This window comes from Etheostoma cragini, chromosome 5 (assembly GCF_013103735.1).
Source record: "Etheostoma cragini isolate CJK2018 chromosome 5, CSU_Ecrag_1.0, whole genome shotgun sequence".
Classification (NCBI taxonomy): Eukaryota; Metazoa; Chordata; class Actinopteri; order Perciformes; family Percidae; genus Etheostoma; species Etheostoma cragini.
Genome location: NC_048411.1, coordinates 15,807,256 through 15,822,271, shown reverse-complemented (window position 1 = coordinate 15,822,271; position 15,016 = coordinate 15,807,256). Strand labels below are relative to the sequence as shown.

At 42.8% G+C, this 15,016-nt stretch overlaps 1 protein-coding gene across 7 annotated transcripts in view; it reads left to right on the top strand.

The window, feature by feature from the left end:
* mctp1a (multiple C2 domains, transmembrane 1a) overlaps positions 1-15,016 on the top strand; it is a 130,681-nt gene that overhangs the window by 108,680 nt on the left and 6,985 nt on the right. For 4 of the 7 annotated variants that reach the window (XM_034870957.1, XM_034870956.1, XM_034870962.1 and 1 more), the window contains 4 exons: positions 997-1,095; positions 9,205-9,314; positions 10,115-10,224; positions 10,516-10,613. In XM_034870957.1, the coding sequence (XP_034726848.1) occupies positions 997-1,095; positions 9,205-9,314; positions 10,115-10,224; positions 10,516-10,613 (417 nt within the window). Of the gene's footprint in view, positions 1-996; positions 1,096-9,204; positions 9,315-10,114; positions 10,225-10,515; positions 10,614-15,016 lie in introns of those variants that run through there. The other 3 variants (XM_034870959.1, XM_034870958.1, XM_034870961.1) reach the window with 2 other exon arrangements.

Sequence of the window (15,016 nt, the reverse complement as noted above, 5' to 3'; positions counted from 1 at the left end):
AGGAGAACGGGAAAGAGAGACAGAGGAGAGATGGGAGGAAAAAAAAGTTTGAATGTCTGTTCTTTCCGCTTTTCTTTTCGCTGCCTGTGAGGGATGAAAACCGTCACGCTTTAAAAGATGCTTTTGACTTTTCCGCTTCATTTTTCTTCCAAACTCATTTTTTCCCCCCGTTGTTCAGCAGAGACGCTGGTAGGAACTGCATTTTAATCATGTTTCGCTAATAGAGGGAGGAATGAAAACAAAAGGGAGGGTGAAAGAGGCATGGAGGGGTATTGTCTCTCTATGCAAAATACACTGCATTGTTTGTTTCTCCTCTTTGTGTCACACAGACACACACACACACACACCCACACCAGGTGGATCATCTCTCACTATTTCTATTCCCCCAGATACATATCTATTGCTTTGCCTTTAGCTTTCCTTCATTTCTCCTTTAATCTCTTGGCTCTCCACTACTGTCTTCACACTTTTACTTTAACTCTGGCCTTTGTTGTTTAATTGAAACTTTGTTTTTGCACTGTGGGTCTTTTTCTGTAGTGTTGGACACTATACCTAAAGGTAAATACAGTTAACAATAACATCTCCACTGCCATTTTTATACACATGGGTCCTCCTCTGGATACAGCTTTACAGTAATCCCATGGAAGCAAGGAAAAATAAGCCTCAAATCAGTGCAGTTTAACCCAACTATCAAATTTTAAATTCAGTTATTTTAAGTTCTTCAGGTAAGTTCTTTGAGTACTTGGAAAACATCTGTTATGACTCTTCTGTACTGCAAGGTTAAAGCTGTTTTCAGTGCAGTGCGTATGTCTACAATCTCTGCAGTACATTTGGTGAGAACAATGTTATTCTTACCTACAGGCTACAGCCTAGTTATATTTGCCAAAACATCAACTTTAAGACCCAAATGTAAAACATCCACATTTTTTCTTTAACCGTTTCACCTCAATTTCTCTGGGTTGTAAAGAGAAAATCTCACTGTAATTTATCCACAAGGACCCTAAACCAGGCCCCTGGGAGGACAGCCGTGATAAAAACCATATCCTCGAGGATATGTTGGCTTCCTGGCACTTTGAGTGGATACGAGCAATGGTGGTAAGTGGGCATGTGTGTGGCTCTTGCCCTGACTCCTGATGGTGTGTGTCGCTGTCTTCCGGTTTCCTATTCAGCTCATTGTCTGTCCGACGGCCTCCGTCTGCCGTCCTGTCCGGGTTTATGTACAGTATTTGTCTCCTGTCCACGTCTCAAACAACACCCACACGCTGCACGCTTGGCCTAACCCCAGCTCGAGGCCTCTGCCTGCTCTTTAAGGTGATGGGGGAACTAATGGGGCTCCAGCATGGAAGGCTGCTCCTGTCTTTTTGTGTGACCCCGTAGCACTGTAGACTTGTTACACTGCAAGGTGACAGCTGTATTGAGGTGCAATGGTTTGTTAACTATGTTTTGCTGGTGGGACTTTTGGCTCTAGGATACTTCTGTAAAGGGTGACATTGGGATTGATTCAAGTGAATTTTGACTCGTTTGGGGTATAATCTATGCAGGAGAGGGTCCATAAGGCAAAAACAATTCCCCTCACAGAGTTGTGAGGAGGGTAGAAATACTTAGATACATTTTTTGGAAAGCACTAATTACATTCCTCTCACAATTACTGATTGTTTTCACACCTTATGACCCCTTAGTCACTGATAATAAGCAACAAACCAAAACATTTTCTAATGACGTGTGTGTGTGTATGTGTGTGGGTTTGTTGGTGGTGGGGTGATTTAAATGCGTTTGTGAGTGCTTTTTCTTAAAAGTTGCTACAGAAACAGCAAAACTATTTCATATTGCTGGAGCAAATCCCAATGCTCATTAAGCCTAATGCAGCAATGTCTACTCCCCCAACTGTTATTGTTCTGAATCACATACACTGCTGATCCAACTTCCTGACTGATGAACTATGCATCAAAGGATTACAACGAGCACTCGTTGCACTGTAGGTGAGGAGTTCTTGTGTGCTCTTATCTACCCAAAGTAACGCTCTTCGAGTCTCACCAAATAAGATGTTGGCAATGCCACACACTCAGCCCTCCCGGTCTCTCATTGGACAGAATGTGGAGCACAACACTTGACAGCAGTGTCGTCTGAATTGAAAGTCATACGTGTTAGAAGGCAGCCGCCACCTTTTCTTTTAACAAGAGTCATGAATCTGTAATGAGCACAGGAGGATGCATATTTTATTTACTTTTTTGAAGACGTGATCCCTTCACTTCATAGCGATGCACTCTCGCTCTGTCGTTTTCTTTTCTTCCAAAACAAAGTTTAAAACTGAATTTTACAGCTGTTGCCATTGCCTTTGTCTCTCTGAACATGAATATGTAACTAGAGGTATGTCAATGGTAGCAAAAAGCTGATGTTATTTGACTCAAACAAGATTAAGTAATTATTTACTTATCATTTTTTAAATGTAAAATAGTAAAACATCTTAATTGGTTAAATATAGACTTTGTGGACAGACAATCTACTTTACAGAATAAAACAAACCAGGCCAACAGAGGACAAGAGTAAAGTTGTCCCATTCATCACACACTGCCAGACTGAATCCTGGAAATTACAAGGAAAGGAGAGCGCAGGAGCAGATGAGCAGAGGTGAGGCAAAGTGGGGGAGAATTGGGCAGACCGGGGGTGCAGGTTGGGCGGGGGTCGGTTGGCGTTCAGCAGGAGGCGAAGAAGGGGTAGCGCAGAAATTGTGTGCGCCTGCGCGACCTTGAGTCTGATGGAGTGGCTAGTGTGGTGGAGGTGATGAGAGACCCCAGGGGGAGATGGGTAAAGATGATCAGTGGCAAACAACGTCCTGCCGCCCATACTCATCAGACACACACAAAAGCACACTCATAACACCAGAAACCTTTCTCTTTTGGATAGGAAGCAGAGGTCAAACTGAAAATAAGTCACCACCACAGCTTCTTCATTTAGTCACACTTTCCCTCTATCGCTTTCTTTGCATATGTGTATATTTATCCTCGCTATGGGACTACACTGGGTGAAGAGACTAATTAGTACTAGAGTGCATTGTGACTGCCTGGTCCACCTTCAGCTGACAGTCTAAACTGGAGTTTGACTTTGGCTTTTTGGGAGCAAACCTCTGCACACAGATATTCTCAAAGAAAACAGTGTACATCATATACACACACTTCTCACATTTTTCTATTTAGGTCTATGGGGCTGGGGTGCCCCTTCACATTTTAACGTGGCCTTTGTGTGTGAGCTGCTTGATGAGGGCCGGGAGGACGTGCAGCACATCTCAACTAGTTAAACAGATATTTATGTGTTGACGATAAAAAGAGAGGGAGGGAAATAGTGATGTATTCCCAGCATTCACTTATGGATTAGTTGTTGTATGGGATAAATTATTTATTAAAACCACAGCTTTAAAAAACGGGGGGGGGAACATCTGCCTCTTTCATGTGGCACTGGCAAGGTGCCAGGTTGCATGGTGGCATCCGAGGCCAGTCACAGGGCCTTTTGTCTTGTCTTGTCATTTCCTGACATAGGGGAGATGTTCTTCTAGGCCACTGGGTTCCCAAGTTTGTTTTTTATCCCTTAGGGGCCTCTCTTAACTCCCAGTGGGTTAAATCTGTGACTCATTGCTCCCCAGTGGAGTTGGAAATACTTGAAATAGACACAGATGAAATGTATTAGTTGTGAATTTAAGGGCAGTTATTGGCTTAAATTATGTGCCTCTGTTTTAGGAGCTGAGCTATTTAAGTGGTCAACATGAGAGATGGAAAGGACTCCATGCATGCTGCTTTTAACTCACTGCCACAAATTTATATCAAAAGAAATTATCAGATTCACTATGCCTGGAAAAGAAGTTACAAACCTAAAATTACTTTACAAAGGAATTGCCCACATTTTCAGGAACCAATGCAAGAGAAAGGTGTCTCATTGGGCTGATTAACAGCAAGAATATCTTTCAACACACTGTAAATGAACTAATACAGACTTTTGGGAGCATTTTGCAATGTACTTACTATACTTACTCTTTCTTGCTTCAGTCTAGAGCCATGCCATCGGCTCATTTACCTGTTTTGACTCACAATTGTTACTCATGTGTAAAGCCAAACAAAATACAATACTGAACAGGATGCCACCAGTGAATGCTACTGAGCAAATGAAAGACTCCCCCCTAGGGAACAATGTTGCACTTTCATTAATCACAAAATTATATTTAATAACTTACAGTAAGTCAAAAAATTCAGTCAAATATTACATTTATGGTTACAAAAAACATTATTTTCTTTTATCTAAATTACATTTTTCAGATGGATCGCAACACATCAGTTTTAATATACAGTGGATACTAATTGTATGCAGTATTTACTACTTTGTCATTCCTAATTCTTGCATAGGCTTTGGAAATTTAATTTGTGTCGCTGCTAAAGCATTGCTCAACTTTTGAACGTTTTTTCCTCCCTTTTTTCCTGGGGTGGAAATGGGAGGGATGCTGCCTCCCTCTGCAGTTACAAAATCAACAAAAAAGCTTTCAGATGCCCTCTGGGAGCCACATATTAGCATCCTGTCAAATTTTATATGACATTTCAATTTTTACTATGCTGCCAGAATGAGATAGGCAAAAAGAAAAACAAAGAAAAACAGGTGCAATTTTAGCACAGCAGCAATGAGCAGGAGCCACTGGTGGTTCAGACTCATTTCGTGGTGTGATGGGATGTATGGGGCTATATTATAACAGTTGGGTTTATCATTTTTATGGTGTAACCCAATAGGGAGAATAATGTGATCGGAGGTTAAAACGGTCTCAAATGGCTTTCTCTATTTCCACCAAGTAGATATAGGACAGATATTTGAGTCCATCGTTATAGGCTAAGTCCTCAGTGACCTCTCTCTTGTTTAGCTCTAGGCCTTGGGTCAGTGAAGAACAGACTGTCTTTGCAAAGTTTACAACTGCTCACTTTGCACTTATGCATATAGATGTACTCTGGCATGATGCTATCTTTCTGAAAGAGAAATGGAGCAGTCGAGTACACAGAGGCATTGCGCATTTTTCCTTTGTTAAATATTTAATCAAGTGTTTCAAGGAGTTTTCTACATTTGTTTACCACAATTTACCAGCAAGTGCAATGTGGTTAGCCTGAGTTGGCGCGTGTGTGTGTGTGTGTGTGTGTGTGTGTGTGTGATTGAGAGAAGTGTGTGTCCCTGGGCTTTCTCTGGTTTTACTGAGGGTTGTTTCTCCTTAACAAATGCAAACAACTCGCATCACTTTAACGAGCCTTCCCGCCACTGTCTTCCCTGATGGAATCACTCCCATGATGCAGCCTGCTCCACTCACTTGTACACAGGGTGGCTTAATGCTGCCGTGATGGGGGCCTAGCTAATATTTCATATCACACTTCACACATCAAAACAATGATGCAAACTTTGGACATAACCACAAAAGATACATTTATATCTTTACATGCCGTACATGCAATTAAAATAGCTCTCTGCCACCAAAGGGTGCCAACTCACTTAATATTTCTGCAGCCTGCCTGATGAAAGTTAATTGATGTCAAAGATTTCTTCTGCACATAGAACCATTTTATTCACTGAATAAACAAGTTGTCTCAAAGTAGTTTCATTTAATACAGAGAGTGTTTTACAGTCCTTCCGACTTTACCCTGCTCACAATGTTCTGAGTGGCCCTGACCCTTTGCTGTACAGTACAATACAACAAAGGCACTTCAGAAGGAGAGACGCACCATTACACAGGATTGTATTAATATTAGATAGACACTCTGGTGACAAAAATCACTGATGATCACAGGCATTCAAAAAATGGTTAAGCAGTATGTATTTTCTCTTATACTGTATATTCTGTCAACCCTCAACTGGGAATGCCAAAATGTATTCAGGGTTTTGATACTCATACATTGATTGTTTTAATTATATCTTACTGCTCACAACTTTATATGCAATTATTTTATATCCTTTGCATGAAGCATTTGGTCTGATTAAATGTAGTTCTGGCAGAAAGCCCGCCATCTTTGTAATTAAATAATCATTAAGACCTTTAAAAATAATCTTAGAATCAGATTTGCTTCATATCTTAGGTGCAGTTAATGGCAAAGGCATAGTGGTATATGTCCTGTACTGTACCCCATATACAGGTAAACATGATGTGTACGTGACAGAAAAGTTTACATATCTAATCTGCACGGATACATACCTGTCTCTCCGTAGATGAAATTGTCAAAAATGAATGATCTGTTACCTGACCCCAAAGACAATTTGTAGTACACAAACTGAACTGGCAGTTACTGGAACATGTCAGTGTAACTCATTGCAGATTAACCTACAGATGCAGTCTATTAAAATGCATGATGCTAAACTCATTAGGCAGCCTTATTGCAGTCTGTCTGAATGAATCAAGCCATGCTGCATCATTCTTCAGAACACAGTTGTCAGAGTTGCTGGGATTTGTTGCATACTTTAAGCATTAACTTGACTTGCAACTGTAGCCAAGTCAAAGCGAGAGGCCTCGCAAATTTAATTTTATTAGCCGTGCCTTCAGGTCTCCAAACAAACCCACTTAGTCTTCCTGACGGACACAGGAAGAGACGGAACCGGAATACCGGCCCTGAGTGTCCTGCACAGACCCTGCTCCTCTTTCTGAGTGAGACTAGAAGCTCGGCAGGTAAACCACAGAAAGCATGACAAAACTGAGTCCTTGATTTAACTTTGTATACTAGTGACAGATCCACTCTGGAGCATGTGTGTCTTAGAGAGCTCACCTCCCTGATTCAAATATTTCACAGATTTCTTTGTTAAAAATCTAAGTCAACCAAACACTTCCTTCCACCTTGACTGTGATGTTTGAATGCCATGTCTATCTCCTCATCTTTCTGTATCAATTCCCCCTCAGTCAGTGATGACATTACAGTCTAAAACAAACTCACTCAGTAGAGAAAGGAACTGCTTCTAGAAGTCAAGGGCCCTCATCATGTAATCTGTGTCAGGATATAATATTGTTTGCAGAGTCACACAGCAAGACCAGGTGTGCAGATCAACCTTATCTAATAGCTGTAGGGTGTGTGTCTGTGTGTGTGTGTGTTTGTGTGCATATTAGGTTCCATTATAGGAACAGGTTGCCTGGCTCCATATGTGCGCAGTGTGCGGGGAAGCTGGGAAAACAAGGTTCTCCGTGGCCCTCTGTGTTATTGCTACCTCCCGCCACCCCGAGCCGTGTTTGAAGACAGGAAATACGAGTCAGACCGCAGTCCGAGGGGCATGTGGCAATGGTTTATACTCCGATGACCTCTGACCTATCTTCTCCACCCCCGCCCGCTCTCTGACACCACTCCCCTGGCCCTCGAACACTCTCCCGAAAGTAAAACAGCCTGACCCGGCCCGGCTCAGCTCGGCTTGGCCTAACCCAGCCCAGCACAATAGACCCTGCGTTCTGAGATTTGTTTGAGGGAGCAATGAAAAACAGATGGACTGAGTACTGAGGATAGAAGGAGGAGGAGAGAGAGGAGAAGAAAGAAAAGGAGTCTTGTAAAATATTTGCGAAGAAAAATAACCCAGGGACGCAGTCTAATTATATCTATTTGTCTTGTGTGGTTTTGCTGGGGAGGCCATGTGGTCTCCCTGACCGCTCCATGGTTCATTTTTCACATTATCTGATCCTGGAAGGAGAGTAAAAAGAAGAGGGGGGGTCATTGGGGGGAAGTGTTTTGGGTCTCAATGGGAGGATTGTGGTGTGTGTGTGGGGGGGTAAACTCCTCTAGGGTCCTGGACCCTAACCCTGCTTCGCTGTCTTCTTTGGGTATAATGATGAGGATTACTCAGTTTAACTTCCCCAATCTAACAACATCCATCCATCTTCATCAATAACACAGCCATTGCTATACATGCCGTATCTCTAACAAAAGATAAATGTCTGTAGGGTGTCCATGAAAGGTTATGCCATAAGCTTTATCTTTTTTTTGTCTCTTCACTTTGCCGTTAATGAACTTAAATTCTTTAACAGCTATGTAATATCCTCATTTCCCCAAGCTTTATGAAATCCAGATTGTTATCTGAAATATGATGGTTTCTGGCATCTTTAATTCAGTTTTATTTTATTCATGAGTGTTAATTTTTTTAAACAAATCATCTCAACAATAAAGGAAACAAGCAAATCATTTAATCCACCGAGAGGATACCAGCGGCTCCCCACTCTCCCCCTAAAAAAAGTCCAATTATTGTCACTAAATTAGCAAAAAATATATATTTTTAAGGTTTTCTGCATGCTGGGATGGCAAACTAATAGAACTGGATGATCTTATAATGAAATTGCCATGTTGAAATGATAGTTTCACTGGAACCTCTGGACTTTCTTCTGATAATAGATAGTCCTCTTCTTGTTGTGCCCCCCCTTCTGTCACCCAAGCATGGCCACAAACCACATCCAGCCGCAACCAGTCTGCATGTTGATGTCCTCACTTAGCCAATGACTCCCGATCACTCTGTGTCACCTCATTCTGTCCACATCCATCCCGTCCCTGCCAGCCTGTCAGTCAGTCAGCAGGCAGCTCATTGGCTGTTGCATGACTTTTTCAAGTCTTCAGTTTGTTTCAGTAAGACGGGAGAATGTAGATTTTAGATTGCTTGCCTAGATTTAGCCCACTCCCCCCCTCCCCCAACCCCATACTTTAGTGTTCTCAAGTTCACAACCATCAAAAGTTGAAAAGGAAGAGCTCATCATGATAGTTGACAACATTTAATAAGGAAGATAATGATGTCACGGCTGGTGACATCATCACAGTGTGCCAGCCAGCAGAACAAAAGAGGGTCCTCCTAACTGTCTTGGCAGCAGCGGGGAGATAGAGAGGGAGAGAGAGAGAGAGAGTGTGTATCCATTTTGATGTATCCATTGGGCTTTCAGTTTAATTCTGCCTCTCTGTTCACATATTTAAATTTTCCTATGTGAGCATTGTAATTTGTTCTGCCGACTTTATATCTCTATTACTGCCTGGAATTAAAGCACTCCATCAGTTTATGCAGGATATCCGGTGATTTGGCTCCCCATCCCAAATCTTTGACGCTATTTAAAATGTATTGTTTTCACAAAGATGCCTGTGCCCAGCCTCTGTCTTCTCTCTCCTCCCCTTTCTTCACTGTCTCTCTTCCTCCCACCCTCTCTTTCTTTCTCCCTCGCCTACATCTCTATCTGTCCTCTTGCAGGACTCGGAGAGAAAGGGCTTCATGAACAAGCTTTATGCCATTCAGGACGTGTGCATCAGTGTGCAGAATGCACTGGATGAAGTGGCCTCCTACGGCGAGAGGATAAAGAAGTGAGTCGTAAGCCCGCTCCTCGGCATAGGGCCCGCTCCGCTCGGCGCTGCTCGTCCCAGTGTTTTCTCCCGCAATACCAGGTTGCCCCGCTTCCCCTTGCCAGCCTAACTGAGTGTAACTCCGTGATGTTCTAGGGAAACACTGCCAGTGTGACACCCAAACACACAGGCTGTCTGTTTTTACGTCCATCACAGCTCACTAAACCCTGCATGACCTCTTAACTGAATCATGTACATTCTAGATTAAACACATGACTGCATATGAACATACAGACACTCACTCACGCACACACACACACAGACATACACACAAATACACACACACACACAGACAGAACAATTTATTAACTGTGCTCTCCTTGTATGCATAGATGCATACAAAGCAAAGTGATGGCAGGGAACTTAGTTTTGATTAAAAGCTGTAATAAAAAAAGTGCCAGCCCAAAGGTCCCTTCTTTGGTAAAAACATTTTAAATCAAGCTGGCACATTTGTGACCTGTGTTTCTGTGAAGTTTAAGGCATTTTACTGATCAGATAGTGGGAATTGTATTGAGTCATAGCCCATTTTCACCCTGCAATGCTGGCCTGCAAGACTTTGGATTGAGGTTATTTCCTTCTGCAAAGTTCCAGTGAGTTTGATGAATCTGTAGTGCAGCAGCATCCAGATCAGCCTGTTTGGGATGAAACAAATTAAAATGCCCTCCCTGACTCCTCTCTTTATTCTTCCCAGCGTGTTTGGCTAGAGTGAACTTTGCCATGTCTCCTCATTTTTAAAGTTCCTTTTTTTCCTATCTTTTCAGCACATTTAACTGGACTGTGCCTTTCTTAAGTTGGCTGGCCATCGTGGCTTTCGGCGGGGCCACCATCATCATCTACTTCATCCCTCTAAGATACATTGTGCTAGCCTGGGGTGAGCTAATGTGAACATTTGTGTTTATTTAAACGTACTGTTAAGTGTAAGTAATTCATTTTTAAGTTAAATGTAAATACAGTTTACAGTAAGTAAACCTGGGGCAGAGCAGTGCAATTTAAATATCCCATGCTGCTTTATGTATTGTATTTGGGGGAAAAGCACAAACAGGGAGTGTAATGCAAAAAAGTCTTTACCAACTCGTAGCCTACAGTATACAGTATGTGCTGATATCCACCTTTCTTTCCCGACTCTTCCCTACCTGCCCCCAACGTTTTCCTCTCTCTACAGGGGTGAATAAATTCACCAAGAAGCTGCGAGACCCTTACATCATTGATAACAACGAGCTGTTAGACTTTCTATCCAGAGTGCCCTCAGATGTACAAGTGGTGGGTGAACTTTCCACTTTCATCTCAGCCTCATCTTTTATATCTTTTTGACAACACATCTGTCAGTTACAGACACGGGCAAGAGTAAGGGCTCCTTTTATTATCTCCTCTGTCTCTAACTCTGTCTTTTTTTCTTTCTTTCTTTTTTCCTCCTCTCAGCCATTGGTACCTCACTGTTGTACTTCTCATGTGGGGTGAACTGACTATCCATTGTTTAAGCCACACAGACATCTAATCTAATTGTTTCAGAGTCATTCCTGTGTTTTCCTATTAATAGCTTCCTAGTCTAATTCAATTTCCACATACATAACTGGAGCTCTGTAATAAGATAACGAGGTTAAGTGAGTTTAGTGCCCAGCAAATAACTAGGTTGATTGCCTCCATACACATACACTCACACACAATTACAGTTAGCTGTTGTTTCCCGGCTATGCTAGTAATTGGAACAGAGTGTAAACCAACAGTTAACCAGCCCCATGCGGTTTTGCTTCTACATTAACCGTGAGATCAGATTAACTTTGTGGCTGAAGACTACAGATGCTTTGTTAAAATATAGGTGTGTTGTGCATGTGTGTGTGTGTGTTAGTAACATGCTGTGCTGCTCAGGACAAAGTATAGTTTAAACTGCAATTAAGCGGCAGCTTGTGAAAGTCGTTCTGTTATCCAGCACTGATGGTGTCCGCTGTGGCCGTTAAGCCCTGCAATGCTGAGTTCAATACACATGCACATGAACGCACACATTACACACACGCAGGCTGAGGCTGAACAACCCGGGGCCTCTGATACGTCCAATCCCCTGCCACATCGGCGCTGACACACTTCCTCTTTGATCAAACTTCTTTCATCTTTACAGGGTCATAATCCTTGCTCCCCTACACACCCCCGCCAAGCCCTCGTGTTCTCCCCCTTTTGGCCCCCGTGCAGTTTTACAGTTTCATAGTTTATTGGAGCCTGCTACAGCAGTAGGCACAAGGCAGGTAGCCATGGGCTTAAATGAGCCCAAGCTGTCCCCTCTGGTGTAGTGCAGCCACCTTACACACCTGATGCCTGGAGGAGCGGGGAAGGGGCCCAAGCCAGGTAGGTATGAGGCCTTTACAAGGCCCCTAATGAAGGCCTGCTGGCTAGGGGAGGTGGGGGCAGACATGCTGCTCTGGTCTGGTGCCCATGCCGCTGGAGTTGTGCCTACTGTATAAGTAATACTGTAAGTGCTACTGTAACGGTTGTTGCTGCAGCTGTCGGAATGGTAATTGTTGCCAGGTTTCACTGACAGTTTGGAGGCTTACCAAATAATGAGTGTGAAAGACCAAGGGAGTGGGTTAAGAATAGATTTCAGGGGAGCAAAGATGAGGATGGAAACAGAGGAACTGGTGGAGGAATTAGGACAGAAAGTAGAGTTGATAATTAGAAATTACTTGTTGATTATTTAGGTAAGGGTAGGGTTGTTTGTATAAATAAGATAAGGTCAAGGAAATTTAGATTTACTGCTCAGACATTTGATAAAGAACTGAGACTAGCACTGAATCCAAAGGTTAACTTTCTGCAAAGACACCTCGCTTAGCGGTCGTTAGCTAAAAACAGACCAGAACGTTCCACTCTGCGGTATGTCCCGCAGTGCTGGGTTCACCTCATTGCCCGCCCCCACCTTACTGGGTCAAAGCTGTCCTTGGGGATCAAGCCCTTTGGGTTCTCGAATGATGCAGAGAGGTGCTGGGGTCCAAATGGAGCATCCCCTCACAGGCATGTGTCCATATTACCTACTAGCATTGGTGCAGGGGCCCACGATGCCTGATGGCATGGGTGACTAATGAAGTGCTATTTCAGGGCCCGGGTGTGACCTTACACACATACATAATCACACACGAACACGCTCTCCCAGCAGTAGTGCATGTGAGGTGGGTTGGGGGTGTTTCAGTGCAGTGTTCCGCATCATTTAGAGGTGCTTCAGTGCAGCCAGAACTGATGAGGTTCTAATGACTTTATATACAAAGGGCATCCACACTGGGCTACAATCCATCATAGCGTATGTCACTGTAGAGCACCACAGTAACTGTGGAACAGCTTTTGGACTCTCATAGTTTTCTCATCTTTCATTTATCTTTATAGTACACGTAAAAGTACATAAAAGAAACTTTGCATTCAGCTGCAACATTACTCACGTCTTATTGGTTGTGCAGTTAACGGAAGGAACTTTAGTCTTGCCAACCCAGCTCTTTAAATCAATGACACTGGGCCCCTAACAGCACTGTCAAACACCCTTTAAAAACTAAATCCCCAGTGGTGCATTGAAGCCGCAACAAGCAGAGTTACCTTTTTACCACCTGAACAGTTTACTTAAACCATTATGTCCCTTTGTGAGCAGCAATGTTAAGTGTGTGTGTGTGTGTGTGTGTGTGTGTGTGTGTGTGTGTGTGTGTGTGTGTGTGTGTGTGTGTGTGTGTGTGTGTGTGTGTGTGTGTGTGAAAGAGTCACTGTCTCTCTCTCTCTGTAACAGTTTCTTGAATCTCGTTTGTATCTTTTACCAGCGTAAGCTATGGTCATTATCAGGGAATCCTTCATGTCCTCTTAAACAAGGCCAAACTGAGCACCTTTATAGTGCTCAGTATTCCCTACCTGGTGTTTGGGAGGTGTCAGTGCACTAGTATGTTTTACGACGCCATTAGCCATGTGAGCTAGGGAGTGCGTAAGTAGGGGCAAGGCAATTAGCATGCCAAGTGGCCCTTTATGGTGTAAAGGAGCTGGATCAAACCCCCAGTACAAAAATAAGCATGAATTCCAATTTAGCGCCTAATGAGCTTTGGGAAGTCGGGTTAATATTTTTAGACAACATTTATGTTGGCAATGAAACCTCATTGGACATACAGGGTTCAAAGGCAGGCTAGTTAAAGGCTGAAACGTTGCCAGATGCCATCACTGATATCTACCAGAGGTCTCTCTCTCCTCCGCTTTTTCCTTGTTTTATGTTTTTGTGACAAATTTAAACATTTCAGTGCAAGTGGCCAATTAGTCACTATTCAGAATGTGTTGTGCCATAGCAGCTAATAGGCAAAACTTTTCTTACTATGTCATTTTTTTTTGCTCACTGATTTATGCCACCTTGACATGTCTTTTCCTTCCCAGCAATGCGCACGAGTGCTGACTCCTCCGCTCTGCAGATGTGTGAACTATACACAATAGTGTTTCCCTGGGAACATTTAATAACCCTTATGCTCCATTAGGCGTCACATGAGATGAAACCTGCTGAGATTAGTGCACTGTGGAAAGGACTGGATAACAGAATAATATACAGCGGCTTGAGAAAGTTTACACACCCATGCTAAAGTTGCTTAAAAAGAGGAATAAAAAACATCTTTTGGAAATTGATCTTAATTCCTTAATTCAAGTATACACACCCCTATGTTAAATACCCATAGAGGCAGGCACATTTTTATTTTTAAATGCCAGTTATTTCATGGATCCAGGATTCTATGCATCCTGATAAAGTTCCCTTGGCGTTTGGAATAAAATAACCCCATATCATCACATACCCTTCACCATGCCTAGAGATTGGCATGGTTTCATTTCAGTTTGCTTAATAGCTGGCTAGATTTGCATTGAGAGATGATCTTATGGGAAGTTCACCATGCCTATCTCTATCTCTCTATTTTAAGGAAGAACATGTATTTATTTACAATTCATTATTCATTCAGAAAGAAAATTGAGGTTCTTAAAAGGTTGGCTTTACCTAATTCTTTTAAATTGTGGCATTAAAATCAATTTCCCCCAAAACGTTTTTTAGTCCTCTTTTTAATCAACTTTAGCCTGGGTGTGTAATCCTTTCTCAAGCCACTGTAGTATCATTACAGTGTTGCTCCCATGCCTTTATTGACTTCCTATTATTTACTTGCGTTTTTGCCTTTTTTTGCTCTCTGTCACCCACCTTGCTTCAGCCTTTTCTGCCTGCCCACACTGCCATCAACAAAACACAGTCAAAGGTCGCATGTAAGAGGGAGAGAGAGACTGAGCGACAGTGAGAGAGGAGCAGGTCCCGGGATGTTTTGTGGGTAACACGTTAAACCAAGCCCAGTACACAGCGCCCCTTAAGCTGAGCACACTTCACAGCATGTTTTGCACTTGTACTGTCAACATTTGGGAGCGGAGAGGAGCGAGGGTGGAGCAGCCTTTGAGCAGCGCCGGGTTTTTACCCACTGCCTCTCCTGTCGATGTTCCCTTTAAGCTTCCCACTCGCGCTACCAAATTGCTTATATGCTCGCAGCATAACACACTTTTTACTTTTACCCCATTCCGGTTTCTTTTATTTTGCTAACGTCCCACTTTCTCCTCGCCTACTCTGCCTTTTCTTCTTTTTTTTGACTTTAGCTCTTGTTGTCTGCATTGGTTTGGTTTGGTGTGTGTGTGTGTGTGTG